Here is a 24468-nt window from a genome sequence, read left to right as displayed (position 1 = left end):
TTATGTTTATATCATCTGACAATATGTCCTATCACTATATTAATTTTATATAATGAAACTATGGACGCCTAATGCTACTTGCAACTTGATGTCAAGATGAGAAGAATATAAAATTGGTTATCTCTAGTTAGGCATTTTGTCGCCCTTCTTTGCAATGCTTTTCTTATCATTTGACAAATGACAGCTGTATATAACATTAACAATATTTTAAGAATATTATAATACCAGTTTATTAAAGGAAAAATGACAAATTTTCTCTAAATTTTGTCCCAATGTGGATCATGAATTACAATCTAATGTGTAATGTAATTTCTGAATTTTTAATTTGGTCAATATGGTCCTTGCACTTTTGGTTATGTTCAATTTAATCCCTCAATACATAAAAATGTCCAATTTTCCTCATTAATATAAGTTCAGGGCGAGGCATGGAGCTTCATAAGTTATGGTTCAGCCCATAATTGAATGGTTTTATGGTGTTAGACATTAACTATGATAAGTACAATGTTAATTTCGATGGTTATTTTTCTTTAATTGCATCTTCTAGTTATGTTGAGATTGATGCAAGTACTTGGCATGCTAGATTAGGTCACATTTAGTTACAAAGAATGCAAAATTAGCTAGAGAATGTCTTTTTGAGTCACTCACTCTCACTAATGTTAATCTACCTGTATGTGAACATTGTCTAATGGCAAAAGCAACTAGAAAACTAATCGGTAAAGGAACAAGAGCCGAATTTTCATTACAACTCATACATTCTGACATTTGCGATCCTTTCAACGTGAGGGCGAGGTATGGAGCTTCATATTTCATCACTTTCATAGATAACTTCACGTGTTTCGATTATATCTTTTTTCTCTTCCATAAGTTAGAAGCAATAGACTGCTTTAAACGATATATAACGATGGTAGAGAATCGGTTGAACAAAATAATAAAAGCATTGAGAACCGATTACAGATCTAAGTATCTATCTAAGCAATTCAAAGCTCTTTGTGATGAAAATGGAATTGTACGACAATTGACTATTCTTGATACTCCACAACAAAATGGGATAGTAGAGAGAAAGAATAGAACCCTATTGGGAATGGTTAAGTCTATGATGAAACAAGTAAATTTACTTATCTTCTATTGGAGAGATGTGTTATTGACTGCTGCCTATGTACTTAACCGAGTGCCCTCAAAATCAATCACTTCCATCATTTATGAATTGTAGAATGGTAAGAAACCAAACTTAAGTAATCTACGTCTATGGGGATGTGCAGCTTATGTTTATGATTCTTCACATAAATATGACAAATTAGGTCCTAGAGAGAAAAATATATATCTTTATAAGATATTCTAGACACTCCAAATTGTACGTGTTCATAAGTAAACAAGCTGATGGAAGTATAACTGAAATTGAGTTACAAGATGTCACGTTTTTGGAGAACGATTTTCCTAGTAAATGAGATATTAATAAGGACTTCCAATTATATGAGATGAAAGATCCTAATAATACACCCACTAATATTGTAGAGGGAAATAAAGATTTACCTCAACATACAAGACCTAGTGGGAGTGTTGCATCACTTGCAAACTGAATTCAAGAGAAATTCGATTACACAAAAAGTAATTGTAAAAGTATTTCTCGTCATCGTTTTAAGATTGAATGGGAAGCATTTATGATTGCTCAGAAAAACGATGCTGAGCCTAAAATTTTTCAAGAGGCTCTCTCATCCTTTGATAAGAAAGAATGGAGAAAAGCTTTGGAAGATGAAATGGAGTCAATGAGGGCAAATCACGTCTGGGACTTGGTTGATCTATCACTCAATCGCAAGGCCATTGGAAACAAGTGGGTTTTTAAGATTAAGCGAAGGATGGATGGATCCATTGAAAAGTATAGAGCTCGTCTTGTGACGAAAGATTATACCCAACAAGATGATAGAGACTATAAGGAAACATTTTCACCAATTGTAAGGTTTGCCTCAATACGTTTATCCTAGCTATCGTAGCACATTTGAACCTTGAATTACATCAAATAGATGTAAAGACGGCATTTCTCAATTGAGAACTAAATAAAGAAATCTATATGAAGCAGCCAATAGGTTTCATAGCTAAAGGTTAAGAGCATAAAGTTTACAAGCTTCATCGTTCAATATATGGCCTTAAGCAATCATCTAAATAGTAATATCTTTGTTTTCATCGAGTCATAACGACTTTTGATTTTACGATGATCGAAAAAGATCACTACATATGTTAAGCAGTCCGAAGATAAATTTATGATTTTATCACTTTATGTGGACAATAATCTATTGGCTGGAAATGACAGGGTTTTCGTTATCACTATAAAAGAATGGTTGTCCTCCAACTTTGAAATGAATGACAAGGGAGAAGCTGTTTATATATTATGAGTTATGATTGAAAGAGATTAATGAAGAAAACTCCTTATTTTATCACGAGAATCTTATATAATAAAGATTCTTGAACGTTTCAATATGCAGCACTGTAATCCCATTGATACTCCTATCATGCAAGGTGAAGGCCTAAGTACTAAGATATGTCCTAAGACTCTAGAAAAAGTAAAGTAATGGAAATTGTTACTTACGTTAGTGTGTCGGAAGTTTGATGTATGTTATGATGTGTACTCGACCCGACATATGTTATGATGTAGGATTGGTGAGTCGATATCAATCAAATCCCGGTCAAGCACACTGGAAAGCAGTGAAGAGAATCATGAGATACTTAAAAGGCACCATAAACTATCGACTTTGTTACCAAGGGAATGATTTACGCCTATTAGGCTATTCAGATGCTGATTGGGTTGGAAATTTAGATGAGTGTAAATCGACTTTTAGATATACATTTTTGCTCAATGGATGTGTAATTTCTTGGAATAGCAAAAAACAAACATGCACAACCTTATCTATGATTGAGGCAAAATTTATTGCATGCTCTGCCATAGTGCAAGAAGCAATATGGCTAAAACATTTCTTTGGAAAATTTAGCCACTGCCACTGAGGTTCCAAGATCGATAATAGTTTATTGTGATAGTCAAGCAGCCATTGCTTATGTGAAAAATCCTAAATATCATGGAAGGACGAAGTATATTGATATAAAGAACAACTTCATTAGAGATATGATAGTGCAAAAAGAAGTGATCCTACAATATATTTTAGCAACCATTTATGAAGGTTGTTCCTAAAGATGTATTCTTGACCCACATGATGTCATTATGACTATGTAGAATGTGATATGTGTTATTGTAAAGGATCATTGGTTTATGTATATGTAGACATATGTATTGTACTTGTTTATTCATTAGTAACTTGATGTTTTATCAATAAGCACAAATCTACTATGAGATTAGCACAAACACACATATATTATTAAAAAGTATGTCAGCATGCAATGATTGGTTCACTCACACGAGCAATTACCTCAAGTGCTATAGTTAACATGTTGAGATGAGACTTTATGTACAAATAAATGCTGAAGAACAAGTTTAGTACATAAAATAATGTCGCCTTGATTGGAGTCAAAATGAGGTCTATGGTTTATATATAATAAGACCAAACTTTATAGTCTTAGAATCATGTATGCTTGAAAAATGCCGAATGCGAGTATTTAATTGAGCATTATAGAAAGCGAGCCGATATAGCACTCAAGTTAAACTTGAGTACGTGAGAAGCACGTGACTATGTTTAGGCAAAGATCTGTATAGTGGATATATTTAATAAATGGCATACTCTCTTATAAAAAGAAATCCACTATAGTATGTAATTCATACTACATGTGTATTGTACGACCGACAAGGGAAGGTGGGTAAAATTATCTCTATTTACTCATCGTGTGAGCCATTGAGGGAATTTATAGTTTACCTTATTTTGTGACCTATGTTACTTTTGACTATGTTCTCGAAGTAAAAGATCAATATTGCTACTTTAGCATGTTACCGGTGATCATGAATAGATATGACTTTATGGGATATGTCTAGAAAAGCAGTTGTTCTGAACTAGAGAGAGACATGAGTACCCGGGAAGACTATTATGGTTTTATATCTATCACATGTATTTATTGGTCAACCAATTATATCACATTCCGTAATTTAAATCTAATTGTAAATACATAGTGTTATGAAAATAGTCAAGTATAGTCTTTAAGGGATAAGTATACTTGGATTGATGTAACAAAATATGTCTGGAACACTGTGAGATATCAATTGTTTTTTTTTTTTTTTTTTTTTTTTAGGGTTGTAGCCATTATGTCATCCCTAACGGATATATAATTTGAGCTCCCAAGTGCATGTGTATTCACTAGTCGCACAGCTTTCTTGCAAGGATGAATTGTTTCTAAAGTTGATGAATGTTGAATGCCTTATATTCTTGATAGAGTGCTATCAAGTCCATCATGTCCGAGTGGGAAATGTTGTGCTTAATTAATACGTCAATGATTGGGTACAATTAGAACGCACCGTTTCAACTTGATATGTTATGATGGAAAGACACCCTTTGAAAGGGTATTAGGGAGTCATATAAAAAACTTCTGAAGATAACCGTTTGGATGGTTGGCAAAATGTATGCTAAGAAAAAAATTATTCTCCTTTTCTTGTCCCCTTTCCATCAAAGAAAAATAAGGCATTCCATTTCTCCTTTATGAAAACAATTGACATTTACGCTATGGAAATTTGATGTTTTTCTCATGACTACATTTAGATCAACATGAAGTAATATTGTTCGCCATTCATTCTCAATTCAACGATCATTCCAGGATAAATTGTTCATTGCACATCAGAAAGAAGTAAGTCGTCCTCTGCCGACTTTCTACCTACAGTTCACAAGTTCAGTTCATCGATCCGGCAAAAAGCTAGATAACCATCAATTTGATTTGCTAATTTTTTTTTTAATTCCTGAAAAAATAACTTTGCTTGCTGACATTTCACAAAACAAATTCAAACTCTCTCAACATTGGATATATTTAAATTTATCAAATTTTCAAGTTTGACGCATGTTAAATTATACATTGGATAGAAAATCATGAATGAACTGTTGGACCGACCGACCAAAAGTAGGCCGAGGATAAAGAATATAAGGTTATTCGGAGACATCAAGGAGATGTGCTCCACATGTGAGGAAGACTTGTCAATGAGACAGAGAGAGAGACCGACAGACAGACAGACTTTCCCGAGCAATGCACAAAGTGGGAGAAGAAAAGGACAAACGGAATAGTTGCATCCACACACCAATGCAACCAGACAATGGGATGGGACTATTCTAGTCCATAATTTCGATTAACAAATGATGTTTAAGCGACTTAAGTCATCACTGAGATCTCATAAAAAAACTCAGACAAATTCAATGGTCGACGATGCACTTGTTAGGCAAATCTTTCACACAAGAACTTTCGCACCATTCATGCACTCTGAGGATTGTCTAAGAGATGCAATAAAAATCTCAACCACTCAAAGTGACCGCGTATTTAAAATGAAATATGAGAACATACACCGTTAAAGTAAATACAATTTTGTACAAACATTCTTATCAAACCTCGATTTCAGGATTTTAACTAGCAAATCTCTTATTAATTATTGGATTGAGAGTGGGTAAGATTGCTCATGAAAATTACTTTTACATTGACTGTGTATGCTAGATTTCTATGGTAAGCTCACTTTTAAGAATACAAATTGATCTAGTACTATGAGAGTCACCTTTTTTTACTCAACGTGGATACGCCTAAAATGCTAAAGATTCCAACAATTGGAGTCACCTTAATCAAGGCATATTAAGGTGAGGGCCGTCGGTGGTGTTCCCTATCTGGCTCGGGGGCGGCGAATGAAGGGCGAGCTCTATAGATTGGACTAGGTCTGGTTGCCTCGCGTTGCTCCAAGCCGAAATCCTCGGGGATTTGACGTGCCCGAGAGAAGATAAACAAGACTCAAGCTTATGGCTTACCTCGGATGTAGCTTGGGGAAAATAGGGATAGCAGGCCTGAGGGTGCTTCTTTCTCTCTGGCTCTCCCTCTCTCGGTTGCTTTCCCCCTCAGATCTCTCCTCCCATTTTCTCTAGCCAAGCTCTCCAAATGGCCCACGCCTAGCCTCTCCCAAAAAGCCCCCTAAAACCAGAACGTCCCCGCCCCCTTTTGATGGCTAGCAACCGGCGTGCCTGGCTTCTGCCACCGCCATCTGTTGCTGTCGGTCTGCCCCCGACCACCAACTCTAGTGCGAGGCTCAGCGTGAGGGGAAGAAGAAGGAAATGAGTAATGAAGGACGTCGAGCTAGGCCCAGGCGAAAAGAAATAGAAGAAGAGGAAAAGGAAGCAAGGTGGGCCGACTTAGACCCGGTCTGATCTCGCCTTTTTTTTTTATCTTCCTCTCTTTTCTTTTCCTTCTTCTTCATTTTTTTAAACAAAAAACAGTTGTTTTAATTAAATTTTATTTTTCCTTTTTCTCTTTCTTCTTTTCTTCCTTTTTCTTTTAGAAAAAGGTCTCTATTTCTATTAATGCAAATGCTTATAATGTCTATATGCTATGCAATTTAATGGAAACTATTTTTGTTAGGGGTTAAAATTAATCCCTAAATTTCTATGTAATAAAATTCTAAATAAGATGGTAAAATTTAGATGTCTACACAAACGACTTGGAAACATTACTAATATTGACAACGACGTGAACAAGTGCACAAAAACAAAGATTGTGCATAGCCATGTCAATCCCTTTCAAATTGGTCGATTGCTTTCGGTCGTTTTGGCGTTAATTCAAAGTACACAATTAATGTTTGGTATCTTATGGATATTCTATTGCATTTCTATTTCTCTCTATTGCAAGTGACCTACAAGTGCGCACGGTTCCCGAGTAGAATTGGGAACCGGAGAACCGAATTGATGGGTCTAGCTCGTTTCCCAGTTCTTGGAGGTTAGTTTCGGTTCTCAGTTCCATTTTTCCCATAATCAAAATTGGGATTACCCTTCATAAAACCTATTTTTTCTTCTCTTCTCCACTTTCCCTTATATTTCCTCTACGTTGCTCCACCCTAACTTTTCTTCTTTTCTTTGCTTTCCCTTCTTTCTATTTCATCTACAGTGCTCCACTCTCGAGTCACCAACAACCCCACACTGCTCTTTGCCCTCGACGCCGCTACTGCTTCATTTAACAATGTTGTTGGCTCCCGCCGTTGCGCGCGCGCGTGCGCATGAGTATCTTTATCTAGGTTTTCTTTGTTTTGTATGGTTTTCGTGTCTACAGGTGGAAATGTCGGAGCTCAAGCTCGAGTGGTCGATGGTTTTCGTGTTTGTGGGTAGTCGATGGTTTTGGGGATGTGGGCACCGACATCTACAAAAGATTAACTCAGTACGGAGAATTAGCAAAATAAAGAGCTGCCGACACATAAAAACCAATTCGGTGCATAATCTGAGAAGGATGTAAAAGTTTTGCTACGTTTTTTGTTTCGAATGTCTAATAAGGATATCGAAGTGAGATTAAGGAAGAGATTGTAGAAACTAAAAACCGCTATCCTCAGTGTGACTTCACAAATTTGATTGAGCAACTTCAAGGTCCCATTCCTCCATGGATAGGGCACAGAGAAAACCAACTCCCTCGTTGAAGGCACGTCAATGCAAGCCCCCACAATCGTGATGGAGCAGGGCAAGATCTTGCAATGTTTGATGGAGCAGGGCAAGATCTTGTGATGTTCCCATGAAGTACCTTCCTTGAAGAGTTAAAGTTTGAAGGAAAAAAAGAACACTTTGGTCGATTTCGCAAAATTGTAGTCCTGTAATTGTCTCTTTGAGTTCTTTCATTATGAAATTATTTGAAAATGTTCCGCTTTGTTTCTATTTTGCCTTATACTGGGTACCACTCACTTTGATCATTATGTAGTTATGCGTTTTTCCTCATTGTGGTTGCTTGTCTTGTGACTATCTCCATCTTGTGAAATCTAATGACCTTGGACCAAGGTCTTGCGCCTCTCCCATGGTGTATTCCCAGTGCTCTGAAAGAATCTCCTCATTGATGTTGTCTTTGTGCAGACAATAGCCTAGAAGGAAGCGCAAGAATCTCCTCATTGATGTTGTCTTTGTGTAGACAATAGCCTAGAAGGAAGCGCAGGATGAAATCAAAATCTTCATGCGTAGACTTTCAGACTTTGAGATTATAAGAAGCTTACATTGTAGTTTGATATGAGAGCTATGTGAAGATGAAATGTAAAATCGGTGGGAAGAAAGGAAAATGCATGCAGTCTATATTAGTGTCTAGATAAGTTGAGTGATGTCTTACTATTGCCAGTTCGGCTCAATAGGTGCATCTTTTAGATAGATATTGATATTTTAGTTTCGTGGTTTGCAGCTAATTGGTTTATTATAATCACATAACTACTTTTTTTTTTATGTGTTCTCTTATGCAGCCGTTTGGTTAAGACTCAAGATCAATGTTATTGTCAAGATTTTTTGACGTAGCACTTTTGGATGCTGTTATAACATAATCTTCTGCTAGGACCGCTGTTGCTCTACATCTGCCACGGGACAAAACCCTCTCGAGGCATTCTCTGAGGTAGATAGAAACTCAGAGAACGACACTCTCGTTGTCTACGCACATTGGTGGTTTTACCTATTCGGTTTAGCATTGCAAGTTACCTACTTTTATTTTTGTTGCTATTGCTTCTGTAGAGCTGGATTCTTAGGATATCTATTATATAGTATGGATCTGCAATTTCTAGAAACGTGAATGCCATGTCTGTATTTTGTTTCTCCATAAATTGGTGTCTCTTTGTGGACCCTTTTTAATAAGTTTTGTCAAAAATTTCCAAAGTATGCCGATGATGGGTTGGCTAATTTTAGAGTGTGCCTTGATATTATTCCACAGAAATGCTTTGAAATTGAGGTTAGTGTTTTTAAATGTCAAATTTTTGTTAGTGCTTTTTCTGGACATTGTTGTTTTGCCATCGCTTTTTGGCCGTCAACAATGCTGCTGCTGTTTAGACTTTGATGATGAGCAGCCCGCGTGTCGACAAGCCTCCATGGAAAAGAGTCGCACATGTCAATGATGTTGCTGCTATTCACTTTTGTGTATTTTGTATTCTTTTTGATGAATGACAAGCTTGTTTATTATTATTGTGTTCATTTTCGTTTTGTTTAACTAAAAATGAAAAATGAAAAAAAAAAAAAAAAAAAAAAAACTTTGTTGGACCCTAGAACCTGTGACAAGGTAGGTTCTAGGTTCTAGGTTTTGATGAGTAGGCTCCAAGTTCCAAAAAATGAGGAACATATACCTGATGATAGGTTCCAAATTACAAGCAGAACTTGTAAGAAACCTAGAACCGCTTATCCCTAGAGTGACCTATACAAAAATGTGTTTTGTACTGTATACTTACAGCATCGATCGTCAACTGTTTGATGAAACATTGAGAGTAAATGGTCTATTTATTGATAAATCTAAACCGTTGGATAACACAAGAGACAGTCCATTGTTCCACCTTAGAAATTTCCCGACTGCCAAAAAAGTAATGGTGATCTATTGATTTGATTGTCCATGTAATAGTCACAAAATCAGTCTTCAATCAATAAATTCGCGAGGCTTAAATGAGGAACTAAGGGTACTCTAGGTTTGTCCATCGTGATTCTCCAATGATTGAGCAAGCAAACAAGGTAAGAGAGAGAGACACATGGGTCGATTCTCTAGCCTACAAAGCTCCTTCCTCGTCTGATAATAATCCCGGCCATGATTATTCTTTTATTAACAAAATGTCGATACGCTTTTTTAAACTTCTATTCCTAATGTTGGAATTACAGTCTTTCATTGCAGGCTTATCCACAATTACAAGATCAGTGTATTAAATCCATCTCAAATATATATACAGCCATCTCAACTTATACCAAATTCAAATTATAAAAATACCCCATTGATACATCTTCTATCTCATTTGTTGGTACCTATAGAACCTAGAAAAGGATTGAGATGAATGGTATTAGCAAAACACCACCAGTAAGTAATACAAATTTCTTATGAGCAAATTGAGCATTCACAATGGACATTTGTAAATAGTACCAAAAACTTATTTTTTGCCAATTCAGTATACAAATATATTTACAAGATCAAACATGGAGGTCAACCGATTGTCAGAGAGGGGGGTTGTTTGCAAGATGTGAATTTTATCCAATCGCCATAATTCGTTGACTAATCGATTTTCTAGTAGAAAGTTGTTGGAGCAGAATAATACGGGGTTTGCAAGATGGGATTTTGCAAGATAAAATTTAATCTAATTCAACTTTGAAATGGATGATAGGGAGTGAAACTAGAGAGAGTGTAGAGAAGCAAGATGTTACACAAGCGAGAATTTAAATAAATAGGTTGCTCACCACCCACAATGAATTTACCCAAGGGACAAGAGCAAAACAAGAAAAAAAGAAGCTTTTTTGTTCTCAAGTCAAAGGCTCGAAATAAGACATGAATCAAATAAGATTTGCCTTTTCATTTATCATAACGTGCCTATATGAATTAGCAGGGAACAACTTCCAAGCATAAGTAATTACCAATACTCATAGGAAAGACAAACTAGTTTTACCAGAAAACAACTCCAATTAAATAGGACTCTAGAAACTTTAACAACAACTACTGAACCTTGAAAATTTGAGAAATAAATATAGTTGGTTATAGGTCTCCAAATTTTACTAGTTCTAACGTAACTGAATTAATGGCTTTCAAGGAATGCTCCACATGAGGTGATACTTGGGTCAATTTTTTTTTCATTGATGGCAATAAGTGCTCCATAAATATGAACAAAGTTCTAGCCTTTTTGGAAGCCTTTTATCAATTTCTTTGAGGGATTCTATAAAAGAAGCTCTGGACTTTTCAAATAATTATACCACGAAATTTATGAGATTTAAAACATACTAATATGAGCATACTAAACAGATTTACTTAATGATGCAGATTTCTGCTTGCCAGTGTTTAGATGATCCCACTAACTTAAATAACTACTTACCATTAGTCACATTTTCTAGTAAACCCATTCATATGTGGGTTTTAGTATCTTTAGCATTACGCGAATGCTAACAAGTATTAATTTAATCATTTTTATCTGATGTGTACGCAAGCACAAAATCAAGACATCTCCACTAGAGGTTTTAATTCCATTTGGCTTGGGATACCAAGCTTCGCCAGAGGCTCAAACTATGTTGACACCGCAGTCATGTAGTTCACTAGAAACACTCAATCAAATAGTTAGAGAAAATTGTCCAAAAAGTTTTAAATCTATTGTATAATAGCCAATTCAATTATAAATCTTTCAATTTGGCCAATATAGTGCTAAACATTTTGTTGGCTTGTCAATTTAGTCCTTTCGATGGTGTAGTAGCCAGAACTGATGCGGACAATTATTTTCTTTCCTTTTTCTTCTTTTCCTCCGCCAAATGCCAAGCCTCAACAATGGCCAACATCAACAAGCAATGACCAAGACGCCATCGTCAGATCTAGGTGAGGGCTACGACGTGAGCCCTCACAAGGGTCCTCACTTGATCTAATAAGGGCCACAATTCCATCACCAAATCTGGGCCAGTTGTGGCACCCCTCGACGGCCCCCAATCCGATTAGGGTCGCCACAGTTCGCTTACCATTCACTATTTCTATGTCATGTCACTCTGATACCATTTCAATTGCAGCGGGTCCATACAACATAGGGGGTTTACACTTTTTTTTTTTATAGGTCCCTTGCGCAATTCATATACGAAAGCACATCCAACAAACTCTATTTCTATATTTAGAAAACGATGCACACCTACTAAATATCTTATATAAGTTAAAACCGAACACGTTTATTTACATAAAGCAGATAGACATCTTTAGTCAGTACATCGAAATGCCAATATTTCTATACTCGGCTATACTTCAAAAGATGACCGACATCTCCTCCCACAATCATATGCTTAAGGTCCATCAACCAGTGTCGGCGTCCAAAGGTTCCCTCCTTTGCTATCCTTCTCCTCGCGGTCATATCCAACCGCTCAAACCCATCTACTAATCTGAAATGTTGGTCCCCAAAAGGGGTAAGTACAACCACTCAACAGATAGGGAAATCTAATAACAACTCAATGCATCATGCAATCATACATGCATTGCAGGCATTACTTACCTTGAAGCCATGCGCATACTATCATGCATCATCATACCAATACATAACACATTCATGTGTATCATCATCGTAACATACATGTCATCATCATCATAATATCATTTCATCATACATGTCATCATTACACATGTCATCGAGCCATATCATATATCATCATCATTATCATCACCATGCATATTATCATACATACCATATCATAAGTGATCATCGTTATTTCACATCACATGTCATCATCATCATCATCATCCATATCATATCATGGGTGATCATCATTATTTCACATCACATATCATCATCATCATCATCATCATGCATATCATCATGCATATCATATCATGGGTGATCATCATTATTTCACATCACATATCATCATCATCATCATCATCATCATCATCATCATCATGCATATCATATATCATCATCATCATCATCATCATCATCATCATCATCATCATCATGCATATCATGCATGTCATGCCATGGGTGATCATCATTATTTCTCATCACATATCATCATCATCATCATCATCATCATCATTATCATGCATATCATCATGCATATCATGCATGTCATGCCATGGGTTCAATTTCCACTTTTAGCTTTCAATTTTGATCACCACATCACCCATTCAGCCTCCCAGGCCACCGGGCATCTGGCCCTCCACATTCTGTGTCACGCCCCGAACCCCGAGCGCGCGCACATCCCACTGCGGTCGATCAAATATGCGACATCCCAGGATACATCGCCGACCCATTCATTTTATTATGCATGCGGAAGTGAAACAAATCCCCTGACAACATTTAACTTGGGATAGAAAAGCAGGCAATCAATCACAATACCAAACACTCATTTACAAACACATAGGTTTAAATACAACTCTGGACTGTCTACAAAGTAGACCGGCTCGACAAAAAGGGGAACTATCCTAACACCAACTAGCAGGACACGTTCACCGATACTTCAGTCTCCACCTTTCCAGACTTAGGGCTTCGGGTCCTCCACGACCGCCATCTAGGGACCTGAAATTTTAATCACACAACCGGGATGAGACGATGTCTCAGCAAGTTCAACCCCCTAAACCCCTATTAGAAAGAAAATACGCCAAAGGGTGGCCTAGCCACATCACACAGAGAACTTACCTCGCCTCAGTTCCTTCCTGCAGGTTAGCACAATTCAAATCACTCAATCACCGATAGTAATAGGAACTTAAACAACCAGAACGCCTTCACTTTCATATAACCAACAACCGCGGGGGTCCTAATTATAAGACTAAATCGTTATGACACGTCCCATTCCATGCCATACAATTCCGTCCCATAATTCGACACATCAACAACACTCAACATGCATTACAATTGTTATTCACTGCCACACAAGAGCATAGCCTACTCGCAGTTTGGCTATCTATTGGCATATAGCCAGGCATCGCCTCCCCCCATGGAGCGCGGCTTCGTCAGTACATCGACGGCGTTCCCGAAGAAGCATGGGCCCAGAATCAACTGCGACCCACATCCACCGCATGGGCATCCCATATAGGGGCAAGTCCGGCTCAACAGCCCAGGACGATTCCTCTTAGTTATCACACAGCCAAAGCATACTCGGCCCCATGACACTTTATATTTCACTCAATGCTTCCACTTAAAATAGTGATCCCGGCTATTTTTCTTCATATTAAAAATATTCCAGAAATTACTCACGTGTGTGGGGACACGCTAATTTCAAATTAAAAAGCCAATATCTCACTTTTTCAAACCCCACTATTTAATATAATCATTAAAATCTAATTTTTGCATCAAAACCCGACACTTGGGTTTTTATGAATAAAGTCCTTATTTACCACAATCAACACTTAATTTGCCACATCCATTCATCAAATTCAAATTCTAAATGCACAACAGCGATCCGCATGAAATTCTAAGAAAATAAGGTTCCAAAATAATTTTCAGAATTTATTAAATAATTAAATTTATTCCAAAAATTAATTAAATAATAATATCCATATATTTCACGATCCACGCTCAATTTATAATATCCAATCATCAATTTCAAAAACTAACGACACAGCAGCGACCGGCACAAAATTCTGAGAATTTAGGGTCCTGACAAAATTTTCGAAATTTAATAAATAATTAAATTTATTCCGAAAATAATTAAATAATAATATTTTAATAATTTCGAATAATAATATATTATTAAATTATTTAATAATTTCAGGACATTTAAATAAATCAAAAGTAAATTCATTTATGTCAAATCAAGGCTTATTTTAAATAAACCTACTTACCCTTAATTAAGCACACTTTAAATTAAAACACCACCTTAATCTAATCTACTCTTAAATAACCTAAACTAACAACCTAATAATACTTAACATAAACTAAACCTCCCTAAGCATAATTAACCCGCTAAGCGAGGTTTAGTGAGCTAAACTCACCCGATTAACGAACCGAGTGGACCAAAACGACGGGATCGACGCAAGGATCGACTTTCCTTAAAGCAGGCCGAGCATCCGGGCTCGGGAAGACGGCCAAAACGGGCCAAATACCCGCTGCCATACCCACTTTTCTTGGCTGCTGGTTGAGGCCGACAGAGGGCTGCACGGCGGCGGTTCGGGCGCAAAGCCGGCGGGGATGGGCGGCAGCAGCTCAGGCGGGTTGAGGCGGCGGTGCACGGCGGTCGGAGGGAGCTCCAACGGCTCCTAACAGCGACCAAAATGAACAAAGAAGCAGGGATGACGCGGCTGGAGACTCGGGCGGAGGCGGAACGGTGAGCTGGCCGGTCGCGCGAGCGAGCGGGCGTGGACGGCGACGACTCCGGCGACGGCGATGAGCGGCGGCGTCGAGCGGGCGAAGGAGGCGTGCGTGCGGGCTGGGCGAGCTACTGGTTTCCGTTCACCCCTCTCTCTCTCTCCTCTTTTTCAAAGTCCAACAAGCTCCCTTGATTCAAGGAAGAAGATGATGGTGATAGGCCACCTTTCCAAGAGCAGATTCTCACCCTCCACTTGTCAACATCCTAGCCACTCTTGCCCCCACACCCTCCACTAACTCAATCCTCCCACAACAATATTCAATAGGTGCAATTTATTTTTCCGCCGGGGCATGGAACTTTGTACACTTAATTCAATCATTTCTCAATCAATCCCATCCAATTGAAGCTCAATTAAATTAACCCAATGTCACCACGCTTCAATTCAATTATTTACTTGACCATAGAACTATCTTGATCTCAAAAATACCACCAAAAGAGGGCCTACCAATTTTCCGAACCAAATTAACCATACTCTGATTATTATGCTGAAAAGCTCAGCTTGCATGAAAAATTTTCCAAAGATGAGTCAATATTCCTAAAATGATTTGTGATACACCCGGACTTCCAATTTCTGAATTCAATTTCAATTCCACGGTTAATTTCACTTTGGCACGATACAAGCGCGACCCAACCTACCGGGTAGACTTTAGAAATTTTCATGCATTTGACCTGTGGTTGATCATCTCAAGCCACAATGTACATCTTTGAAACATTGGCGACTTTCGGTTGTCGAGGTAATCTCAAGGTTTCAAATACGAACATAGGGTACCCAATCGATAGAAAAATCGGTCCAGTGTCGATCGACGAGGATTATGCGATCCGGTGGAATCACCCACACTCGATCACATGCCTCTGTCAAGTCAGCCTATCTCCGGTCTCTAATCGATTTTTATTTGTGCCGTAATGACCCTTGTAGATTAGCTCGGTCGAAAGGTCGCTTCCTGGCCAAATTCTCGAGTCCGATGCATTAGAATTTCTTAACGACTTCATCCGATAGACTAGTTTTCACATGAGTGGCCGACTCAAGGAAAAGAACTATATGCGTGCCAACGAAATGTCCATCTCAATTCTCTGAAAATAGAATTGGAAAATCGGGATGTCACATTCCGGGCATCTCGCATCCCAACTAGCATCACGAGGCATTCCCTTCGGGCAGAAACCTCCGACAAGGCTTCCGGCATTTACACTCCCTGGCCGGGCATCCCGCACCCCTACTGGCATCGCGAGGCATTCCTTTCGGGCAAAGACCTCCGACAAGGCTTCCGGAATTATGTACCGACATACCACCAAACCTCCCCTGGAATTACGTACCGTATACCACCGGGCATCCCGACACTCCCGGGGAATCTCCGGAATTACGCCACTAGGCCACCGAGTATCATCATCCACCACAACAATCTCCTCATTCAACATTATTCATGTTCACCAATTTCGGTCTTAATTTAGCATGGCATATGATGTATTGGCAAATCAACAATCATGTTCAACATTTGAATTCACACATGCATCTTAATGCATACATCTAGACCTCATCACACATACTACATGGTGCAATAAAATTCATGGAATTTATGCCAATTAAAATAATCCATTTATCATGCCCCTTTTTATTTTTATTTAAATTCCAGCTTGTGCCATTTTCAAAAATATTAAATTTAATTATTTATATAATCTCAAAAATCATAAAATTAAGGCAAGTAATAAATAAGGCAATAGGATAATGATTTCATGCAAAATACACGGCCAATGAGAAATCCACACAAATCCATAATTTACACAAAACAGCATGAAATTTTCGGATGAAACCAGAATGCACAGTTTCCAAAGAAATTCGATTAAAATATCCATAAGACCTCCAAAAATTACGAAATTTTAACGAGTTATAACCAAGACATTTTCGTACAACTTTCATGAAGAACTCCAAGCCAGATTATTTTTAAATTATTTTATACAGTCTCATGAAGCTTCTGGATCCACTACCGCATCGTCCAGTGTACACATCTCCGAAATATTGAGATTTCACCTACCTATTCTCTTTCGTTTCCTCTTAAATTCGGATATGTTATACATCAAGGTATCCTCTACAAGTTTCATGAAGAGATCTAGGTAAAATAACCAGAGTATAGTCATCATCTATGTCCTTGAAGTCTCGGGTATCTCGGAATACATCACCAGAATCATCGTCTTCAAGATTTAGTTGATTTACTAGGCTATACTTGTTCATTTCACTTCAAATTTGAGTATGTTGTATTTTAAGATGTCTCCTACAACTTCCATGAAGGAATCGAAGTGAGATTATCAACACAAACCAACATGCAACCACAAATCCAGCAAGAGGTCAGTAAAAACTCTCCAGATCTGAGGTCTCCGTAGAATAAGACTTTAACCCCTCAAATCTCCATCATTTTCCACCAAATTTTTGTATGTTGTATTTAAGATGTTAGATACAACTTTCATGCAGAGACTAAAGCCAAAATCGAACTCTAAACATGCATGCAAGCTCTCACAACATTCTGACTCGAGCGGATTCATGCGAAAACATTCCAGATCTGACATCTTCGTAAGATGAGAGTTTGACCCCTTAAATATCCATCATTTTCCACCAAATTTTAGTATGTTGTAGTTTAAGATGTTAGCTACAACTTTCATGAATAGATCAAAGTCAAAATCGAACTCAAAACATGCATGCAAGCTCTCACAAGATTCTGGGTCGAGCAGTTCACACGAAAACAGCAAACATTCTCAAGAACAAACCTCATGTACTTCGATTTCTAACCTCTAAACATCCAAAATTCAACCACACATGCAAGGCACACGTGCAAGGGGTGGAAATCAGTCCCAACTTGCCTCTAAGACCGAGCAAATACGAGCACACGGACGGCACACCGGCGACGGACGAATGGACCTCCTCCCCCGCGCGGCTTCCCCCTTTCTCTCTCGGTTCCTCACTCTCTCTCGGCAACTCTCTCCCTTTGGCCGAATCCTCCACCAGCCACTCTCTCTCTCTCCTTCTCTCTCTCTCTTTTGGATGCTTATATATTTGCATGCACCCCCTCTTTGCATGGGGGACACTTGTCCCTAAGAAGGAGACAAGTGTCTCCCTTGCCGAAGACACTTGGAAGCCATGTGGCTACCCCTCCATGCGACAATGGGCCGGGCTTATGGCCCACTTTAGGCCCATCTCACTTGGGCCTAAAGCCCAAACTTAAATGGCCCAAGTTTATTTTATTCTATTTTATTTATAATATATCTTAATCATCATTTAAATAATATCTAATTGCATAAATAATAAGGCCATTAAACTTATAGTCACAAATCCATAAATTCGAATTTATGATGCACATGGCCAATGATAGAATTTTCTTTCCTATCACATAATTATCCCTTAAAAGCTTGGCCATATATCTTATTGCAAATTATGGATTAAATGGCCATAAAATAACTTAATGGTACTTCCATCACCTATTCATAGAATTTAATGTAGCTAGAGGTCGTCAAGAATTTTGGGATGCCACACAGTGACGTAAAGAAAAACGCTAGACCACTGCCAAGTTAGCGAATTCCGGCAAAAATTAGTTGAGAGAACTAAATTGGCAAATCATTAAAATATTTAGGACTATATTGACTAAATTAAAATAATTGGGATAACACTTTTTGGACTCTCATCCTTAATAGTTTAGACAAACATTAGGCTCTTCGACCAAAAAACATTGGGCTCGTTTTCAGTCCTTCTCAGATCCATGGTCATTTGCATTAGTTCGTAATGTATTGCCAGGTAAGTTTGAAGGAGAATCAACCCTAGCATGCTTGACACGTGGATGATGAGAGCAAGGACAATGCTTATAATTAAGACAACTTACAGGATGCTACATTTGTACCAAATCGCAAGTTGTCTTCGTTTGCAAACATAAATTATCGAATTGGCACGAAGGCTGGCTAACCATCAATCCGGTTCACTGAAATTGTTCTTATTTCCATAGGATAGCCTAGCATGCTGAAATTTTACAAAAATAATTCAAATTCCTTCAGAACGTGAATGATTTCATATTTTATTTTTTGCTCAGCTAGATAAGTTGAATATAATTAAAATTATCAAATTATCAAGTTTAATGTATGTGGAGTTATATATCTCATATGAAATCAAGAACAAAGTATACTCGACGACAAACCAATTTAGATGAAAAAAAATCAAAGCACGTTAGATTATTCGGAGATTGAGGTGATGTGTTACTCATCTGAGAAGGCTATCAATAAATGAGAGAGAGAGGGGGGGACAATTTTCAGTTAAGGGTAACGCAGATGTCAAAAGTTTTAATTTTTTTTTAGATCTAAAGAAAATTATAGTAATTGAGTGATTTTCAGACACTTTAAGAAGAAAACTTATTTAAGCGTAGTAGTTGAAGGTGTAGATGACAAACAGTGCGAGAAGACAAAGAACAAAACAAATAGTGGCACCCACACACACCAATACATTAAAATAAGAATTGTGATTGATTACGTTCAATGCATTGTTGGCAAATTAAGTCTAAATTAATTTTTTCAATTGTCCTAGAAAATATGCAATTGGCATTCTAAACCATTCAAAATTGGACACATATTTTAAAATAAATCATTAGAGCATATCACGCTAGAGTAAATAAAATTTTATACGAGCGGGGCTTATTCCCTTTTGATTTGTTGGCAGATAAAAAAAATTATATTATATTGCATGCTAGAAGATTCGCTTCATGTAGCGGCAGATTTATCAGAAATTTCCCTAGTAAGCCAACTTCAACAAGGACAGATTGATCAAGTACAACGAAAGCAACTTCTTTTATTCAACAGGCATAGACCAGAACTGCTAAACCATTGCGATCACCTAAATTAAGGCATATTATTCAAGATGTCCTCAATCAAACAACCCAGAGACAAGTAAGAAGAGCCACCCTCAATCAACACCATCTTACTCTTCTCACTCGCCTCATTCACCTTCTTCCTCCTCTCACTGTCAACCTCCTCCATTAACTTTTTTATTCCACCCTCTATTACGTCTGCTGTCACCACGAAATCACTATTCATCCGGGGATCCCGCCGATAGTCCATCTTGATCTCCACTGCAAGGCCCAGCTCCACCACCAATTCAAAAGCATTAAATTGTTGCTCCCCGTAGAGGGGCAATGTGACCATCGCCACACCAAACCATATGCTTTCTAGGGTGGAGTTCCATCCGCAATGCGACACGAATCCCCCAATTGCTGGATGGGCCAGGACAGCAACTTGTGGAGCCCATCCAATCACTTTCCCGATAGTGGCCGTCCGGTCCAAGAACCCCTCGGGCAAGACCTCAGTAGGGTCCATTAACTCACTTGGGAACCAAACCTTGCCCTTCGGCGGTGGCCGTCGTAGGGACCATAGAAAGCGATGCCCACTTCGCTCCAACGCGCAGGCCATCTCCTTCACCTGCTCCTCGCCTAAGCTCCCCATGCTCCCGAAGCACAGGAAAACCACCGATGAAGGCGGTTGCTCGTCGAGCCACTCCATGATGTCATTGCCTTGGTGGCCACCGCAGGCCTTTGTTTTAGTCTCACCCTTCAGATTCAGGATGGGCCCCAAGGGGTACACCGCGGGCGCACCAAGGCCCGCCAAGGACCTCAGCGCATACGGTTCGAGCTCCTCGAACGTATTTACAATAATTCCCTTGGCCGCTCTCATCCTCTTGGCGTGCCCCAGGAACGGTCGGACGGTCTCCTTCGTCAGAACCAGGGAGGTAAGACCTTGGCTGGCAAGGGTTCGTCAAACTCGGGCAGTCCAGCTCGGCGGCGGAGTCCTTGTATTCGGTTATGTCCACATGGTACTCGTCTTGCAGCGACTGGAGGTGCAGCATCATGCCGAGGAATGCAGCGCTCGATGTAAACAAGACATAGGACGGGACTCCAAGCTCGTCCGCCAGGTCAATCATGGTGGTGCAGAACATGTCGAGGACGAACCCAGCTAGGCGCCCGGTTGAGCCGGCTGAGTCAGCGAGCTCGGCAATGGCCCGCTTAACACGGGGCTTGTTGCTTTCCACGAAGTTGGTGATGAATTGGCCTGAGGAGAAATCCGGGTTGGCATTCTCGCGCGGGAGGTGGATGAAGCGGAGGCGAGAGGCAGCCATGGAGGTGGCGAGGGAATTTGTGTACGAGTCGACGTCAGAGTCGAAGGGAAACTTCATGACGAGGACGGTGACAAAGAGGCGGGGGTCACGGTCAACGATGAGCTTGGCCATCTCGACCATTGCTACGAGATGGCCCATGCCAGGGGTTGGGATGAACAGGAGCTCGGCATCGGCCATCGCGATTATCTCCCGTCCTCAAGTGAGGATTTTGAAAGTTCTGCGAGTGTTTTGAAGTTCAGTCGATGAGGCTGGGGGCCTCTTCTATTGATTATTATGTACGGTGTTTTGAGGAGCGGACGATTCGTAGTTGTAGAAGGCTGGGGCCCTCTTCTGTTGACTATTATGTGCGTCGTGTTGTGAGAAGCGGAAGATTCTTGGTTGTATACGCCTTCTGTCGGCATCTTTTACCAGTTTTTGCTCGGAATTTTGTCTTTCTTCATTTGCACGGAACTTGAATATAAGAGAAGGCCGGGGCCCTCTTCTATTGATTATTATGTACGGTGAATTGAGGAGCGGACGATTCGTAGTTGTAGAAGGCTGGGGCCCTCTTCTGTTGATTATTATGTGCGTCGTGTTTTGAGAAGCGGAAGATTCCTGGTTTTATACGTCTGCTGTCGGCATCTTTTGCCATTTTTTGCTCGGAATTTTGTCTTTCTTCATTTGCACGGAACTTGAATATAAGAGAAGGCAGAGAGATGGTTGTAAGACGCGATCCATCTTAGACGCAATCAATGCCCATCGTCCAAGTTGCATGCCGTGCGCGAATCCCACTTCGTCCAATATCTGAATGAGTTTTTATACCTAATTTTTTTTTATGGGAATTGTCGACTGAGGACAAAAATTTATCTTAAGGTGCTTGAATATAAATTCCATTCAAGACTCGATCCAGCTTAGGATTTGTCACGTCGCTAAATCTGTTTTATGAAATAAATCCATGTACACCTAATGCTACTTGTACCTTTTTGTCAAGACGAAAAGAATATAAAATCGGTTATGTCTGGCGATTCATTCCTTTCCTTTCTCTACAATGCCTTTCTCGTCCCTTGACAACTAACCGTTGTTCATCAATAAGCAATATTTTAAGAACATCAAGAGTCAATTAAAATCAGTTTATTAAGCGACACAATAAGTTATAGTTAATTAATAGAACAATTCAAAGTGATTTTACCATTATTTAATTCACAAGTCCTATCCAAAATGTTTATATAAACATCAACTATTTCGTCCTTTTTCTCAATTCCCTTCTTTTTGTCTTTATAAATCCTTTTGTACTAGTCATTTGGCTGTGCAATGCATCCGTCTTTTTCTTTTTTTGGACATACGGAAGGTTTTTATTTCACGTAAAAGAGAGGTACATATCTTCAAGAGACGATGACAGTGATAATGATGGAATCACTAATGAAACTATGATACATTTTTGTTGGGAGAAGTACACTATCAGTGCCATAAATTGTGTACGGCGATCACTTTGGTGCCAAAATTTTCGTCGGATCACTTAAATGCCAAAAATTTTGAAAAATGATCATTTAAGTGCCAACACCGATCCGGTTGGCTGGAAATCCGACGTGGCTATTTTTTATTAATTTTTGACACTAATGTGGTTCGTCGGAGAGTACAGTCAACGTGTAAACCACCAAACGACATCGTTTGGAGTCTTAAACCCCAAGTCGAAACCCTAAATTCCCAAATCGAGAGAGAGAGAGAGAGAGAGAGAGAGAGAGAGAGAGAAGCCATGGCGGCGTTGTCTTCTTCCCCGAAGAACAACACCAGCAAAGAGAGAGAGAGAGAAGCCATGGTGGCGTCGTCTTCTTCCCCGAAGAACAACACCAGCAGAGAGAGAGAGAGAAGCCATGACGGCGTCATCTTCTTCCTCGAAGAACAACAACAGCAGAGAGAGAGAGAAGCCATGGCGGCGTCGTCTTCTTCCTCGAAGAACAACACTAGCACCAGCCACTCTCTGAGCAGAGCCCAATCCACCATCTCCATCTGAGCCCTCCTTGTTTCCCTCACACTCCTCATCTTCTCTCTCTCTCTGCACCTTCAACCCCCCTTCTTCCTCCTCCTCCTCCGCCCTCGCCTCCTATTTTCCCATCACTTCTTGGCCGAGCGATGGTGGTCGAGCGGTGGTGGCTGAGCACGGTGGCCAAGCGACGGTGGCCGAGCAAGCTAGGTCGGCGAGGATGAACAAAAAAAAACCCTAATTTCAATCCCAAATAAGCTATGCGGTGTCGTTTTTCCTAGGCCATCCACATAGGACGACAAAACGACGTCATTTTCTTAAGTAGGACGGAAAATGATGTCGTTTAAAGGGTTTATCGATTTTTTTTTTTAAATATAAAAGCCACGTAATCATTTTGGCCGGAATTTCTTGCCGGTGGCGCCAAAGTGATCATTTTTCCTCCGATTTGGCACTTAAGTGATCCAACAAAAACTTTTGGCACCAAAGTGAATGCCGTACACAACTTATGGCACCGATAGTGTACTTCTCCCCATTTTTGTCTATTTGCTGAATGTCCTATGATGACGCAATTGTTGATGAAAAGTGGATCCAAACAATGGATGAAGAAATCTACTCCACTGAGAAGGATGACACATGGGTGCTAACTTGTTTAACTCATGGTAAGAAGCCTATCATGTCAAATGGGTGTACAAAATAAAGTAGAAACCTGATAGTGAGGTGGGCTGTTACAAAGCTAGAAACTAGTCATAAAGGACTACAAGTAAAAGTTAGGTATTGATTATTTTGAAGTATTTGCACCAGTGGCTCAAGCACTTGCAGCTTAAACCATTGGAGGATTCGGCCAAAAAAAAAAAAACCATTGGAGGATTAAACAAATGTATGTGAAATCAGCATTTCTCAATGGTGTCCTTGAAGAGGAAGTCTATGTGGAGCAACCATAGGGTTATGAGAAGAAAAGGGATGAAAATCAAGTTTACAAGGTAAAGAAGGCATTACATGGGATAAAACAAGCACCTTGTGCTTGGTACACATAGATCGACATGTAACTATTAGAGCATGGTTTTCAAAAAAGCCCGTATGAGCATACACTGTATATCAAGTCAAATACTAATGGTGACATAATAATTGTGTGCCTTTGTATTGATGACTTGATATGTACAAGGGGCTATGAAACCTATGACTAGCTAGCTCAAGATGATAGATCTTGGATTGATGTCATATTTTCTTGGCCTTGAAGTAAAGCAACAAATGATGGCATATTTATTTCATAGAAAAAATATTCTAATGATATTTTCAAGCGATATGGCTTCATAGGATGATGTGTGAATTAAAATATGAACAAACAGGTCATGTCAAAATAATGTGTGATAATAAGTCGGCTAGCCAAGAATCTAGTTTTTCATGGTAAGAGCAAACACATCGACATCAAGTATCACTATATTCATGAGCAAGTCAAAGATAGTAGCATTGAACTT

At 39.1% G+C, this 24468-nt stretch overlaps 1 protein-coding gene and 1 long non-coding RNA gene across 2 annotated transcripts; both read right to left on the bottom strand.

Moving 5' to 3' along the window:
* Positions 1–12897: 12897 nt before the first annotated feature.
* On the bottom strand, positions 12898–14945 carry LOC120292795. The gene is made up of 2 exons (XR_005550404.1): positions 14527–14945; positions 12898–13111 (listed from the first exon to the last, which is right to left on the bottom strand). It is a non-coding gene; the product is annotated as an uncharacterized LOC120292795 (long non-coding RNA).
* Positions 14946–19583: 4638 nt separating this feature from the next.
* LOC104433846 (anthocyanidin 3-O-glucosyltransferase 2) lies at positions 19584–21340 on the bottom strand. The gene is given in 2 exon segments (XM_039307415.1): positions 19584–20664; positions 20666–21340. Coding segments are annotated over 2 exon segments (1446 nt in total). The 5' UTR covers positions 21211–21340; the 3' UTR covers positions 19584–19763.
* Positions 21341–24468: the final 3128 nt, after the last annotated feature.

This window comes from Eucalyptus grandis, chromosome 1 (genome assembly GCF_016545825.1).
Source record: "Eucalyptus grandis isolate ANBG69807.140 chromosome 1, ASM1654582v1, whole genome shotgun sequence".
NCBI classification, from domain to species: domain Eukaryota; kingdom Viridiplantae; phylum Streptophyta; class Magnoliopsida; order Myrtales; family Myrtaceae; genus Eucalyptus; species Eucalyptus grandis.
The sequence above is the reverse complement of the archived record's forward strand: the minus strand, read 5'-3'. Positions and strand labels throughout refer to the sequence as shown.